Here is a 2,549-nt window from a genome sequence, read left to right on the forward strand (position 1 = left end):
AACAAAATGCATTCTTTATACGGTCCCATATCTCATAATAACAAAATGCATTCTTTATATCTTCCGTCCGTGCCTTAGATCGGCCACGTTTAACTCTTGAACTAGGCTACAATACACATGAGTCAAACCACACTAAAAGATTAAATCCAACCGATTAGTTAGTCTAACCCATAGACTTATAAACCCATATTTCATCTCTTATTTTATCAATGTGGGAGAGATTTTTCTTCGTGTTCTTACGGATCTCCTCATCTCCATTTCTCGTGGATATATTTTGTTGATCTTGTGAAAATGGGTGGAGGATTCAGAGTACTGCATCTTGTCAAACCATTTCTTTCATTTCTGCCTGAAGTTCAGAGTGCTGACCGGAAGGTTCCGTTTAGAGAGAAGGTCATTTACACTGTTATATCTCTTTTCATCTTCCTGGTCTGCAGTCAGCTGCCTCTGTATGGCATACATTCTACAACTGGGGCTGATCCCTTCTACTGGATGCGTGTAATTCTTCCATCAAACCGCGGTACAGTCATGGAATTGGGAATTATACCAATTGTCACTTCTGGACTGGTGATGCAGCTATTGGCTGGTTCAAAGATTATTGAAGTGGACAACAATGTCCGAGAGGACCGTGCACTCTTAAATGGTGCTCAAAAGTTGTTAGGTATCCTGATTGCAGTTGGAGAAGCAGTAGCTTATGTCCTTTCAGGGATGTATGGCAGTGTCAATCAATTGGGCGTTGGGAATGCTATTCTTATTATCCTTCAGCTTTGCTTTGCTGGTATTATTGTTATATGCTTAGATGAACTCCTTCAGAAAGGATATGGTCTTGGCTCAGGAATTTCCCTATTTATAGCTACCAACATCTGTGAAAGCATTATCTGGAAAGCATTTAGTCCCACTACCATCAATACTGGACGTGGAGCTGAATTTGAAGGTGCCATTATTGCTCTGTTCCATCTACTGATAGCTCGGACAGACAAAGTCCGTGCTCTTAGAGAGGCTTTCTACCGACAAAATCTTCCCAATGTTACAAATTTGCTTGCCACAGTGCTGATCTTCCTAATAGTTATCTATTTCCAAGGCTTCCGTGTTGTTCTCCCTGTCAGATCAAAGAATGCTCGTGGACAGCAAGGCTCTTATCCAATAAAGCTCTTCTATACCTCCAACATGCCTATTATTCTTCAGTCTGCCCACGTATCCAACCTTTATTTCATTTCTCAGTTGCTATACAGGAAATACAGTGGGAACATTTTTGTCAATTTGTTGGGCACATGGAAGGAATCTGAATACTCGGGCCAGTCTGTTCCTGTTGGTGGACTTGCTTACTATGTTACTGCACCATCAAGCTTGGCAGATATGTTGGCAAATCCATTCCATGCTCTTTTCTACATTGTGTTCATGCTTTCAGCTTGTGCTTTGTTCTCAAAGACATGGATTGAAGTATCTGGCTCTTCAGCCAGAGACGTTGCCAAGCAGCTTAAGGAGCAACAAATGGTGATGCCAGGACACCGTGATTCCAATCTGCAGAAGGAATTGAACCGTTACATTCCTACAGCAGCAGCTTTTGGTGGAATGTGCATTGGCGCTTTGACGGTGTTGGCAGACATGATGGGAGCCATAGGTTCAGGAACTGGAATTCTTCTTGCAGTGACAATCATATACCAGTATTTTGAGACATTTGAGAAGGAGAAGGCCAGGGAACTAGGTTTCTTGGGACTGTAGGCTGTAGACAGATGATCCCACATTTGTAGTGTTTCTGTTACTAACATCTTTTTGCCCCTTGCCCTTTCCTGCAATGTTAAACCTAGACAAGAAGATAATACATGTTCAAAGAACAATAATTTTACAGAGTTTTCTTCAAAAAAAAAAAAACTCCCCCTCAAGAACACAAAGTGGACCATCGAACTGGGCTACAATACACATGAGTCAAACCACACTAAAAAATCAAATCCAACCAATTAGCTAGTCTAACCATAGACTTATAAACCCATATTTCATCTCTTATTTTATCAACGTGGGATTCTAACAGCCACCACCATGCATGCTCTCCATATGCCTTTCCGACTACCCTCTATCATCGCTGCCCAGCTGCTTCACTCCCCCGTATACGCCCGATCTCGGCTATTGCCGCCCTTCTGCAGCCTACCAACAAAGTCGATATTTCCAAGTCGCTAGCCATGGGCGTCACACTCGGTCACCCCTCTCTTTAAGCTGATGGAGATCGAAATGCTCGCAGCCCAAAGAGTTCCTCCTGGACCCGTTCCGTTGCTACGATGAACGAATTCTTCGATGCGATCTGGATGGATCGAGAGCGGATCTTCGGCCTTGAGGCATCCGGGTGATAACTTTGTGGATTGGATCGAAGAAGCCGTCGACTCCATCGCCTGAGAGATGTGCTGACGCCATGAAAATGGGGGTGGCATAGTCATTGATGGCAAGGGGTGGGATCGGAAGATATCACGCCATTGGATTGATCGACTTATCCGAGTCATGTATCAATGACGAGTTTTGAGGATCAGAATCGGTGGTTCTCGTCGGCGAGCCCATTACTC

General features: G+C 43.7%; 1 protein-coding gene across 1 annotated transcript; it reads left to right on the plus strand.

Annotated features, from left to right (window-relative positions):
* The first annotated feature begins 218 nt into the window (after nucleotides 1–218).
* Nucleotides 219–1,858, plus strand: LOC116025911 (protein transport protein Sec61 subunit alpha-like). Its single transcript, XM_031267288.1, has one exon. It carries the CDS (start codon nucleotides 292–294, stop codon nucleotides 1,717–1,719), a length of 1,428 nt encoding a protein of 475 aa, XP_031123148.1. The 5' UTR covers nucleotides 219–291; the 3' UTR covers nucleotides 1,720–1,858.
* Nucleotides 1,859–2,549: the final 691 nt, after the last annotated feature.

The sequence above is a fragment of the Ipomoea triloba genome, chromosome 7, assembly GCF_003576645.1.
Source record: "Ipomoea triloba cultivar NCNSP0323 chromosome 7, ASM357664v1".
Taxonomy (NCBI): Eukaryota; Viridiplantae; Streptophyta; class Magnoliopsida; order Solanales; family Convolvulaceae; genus Ipomoea; species Ipomoea triloba.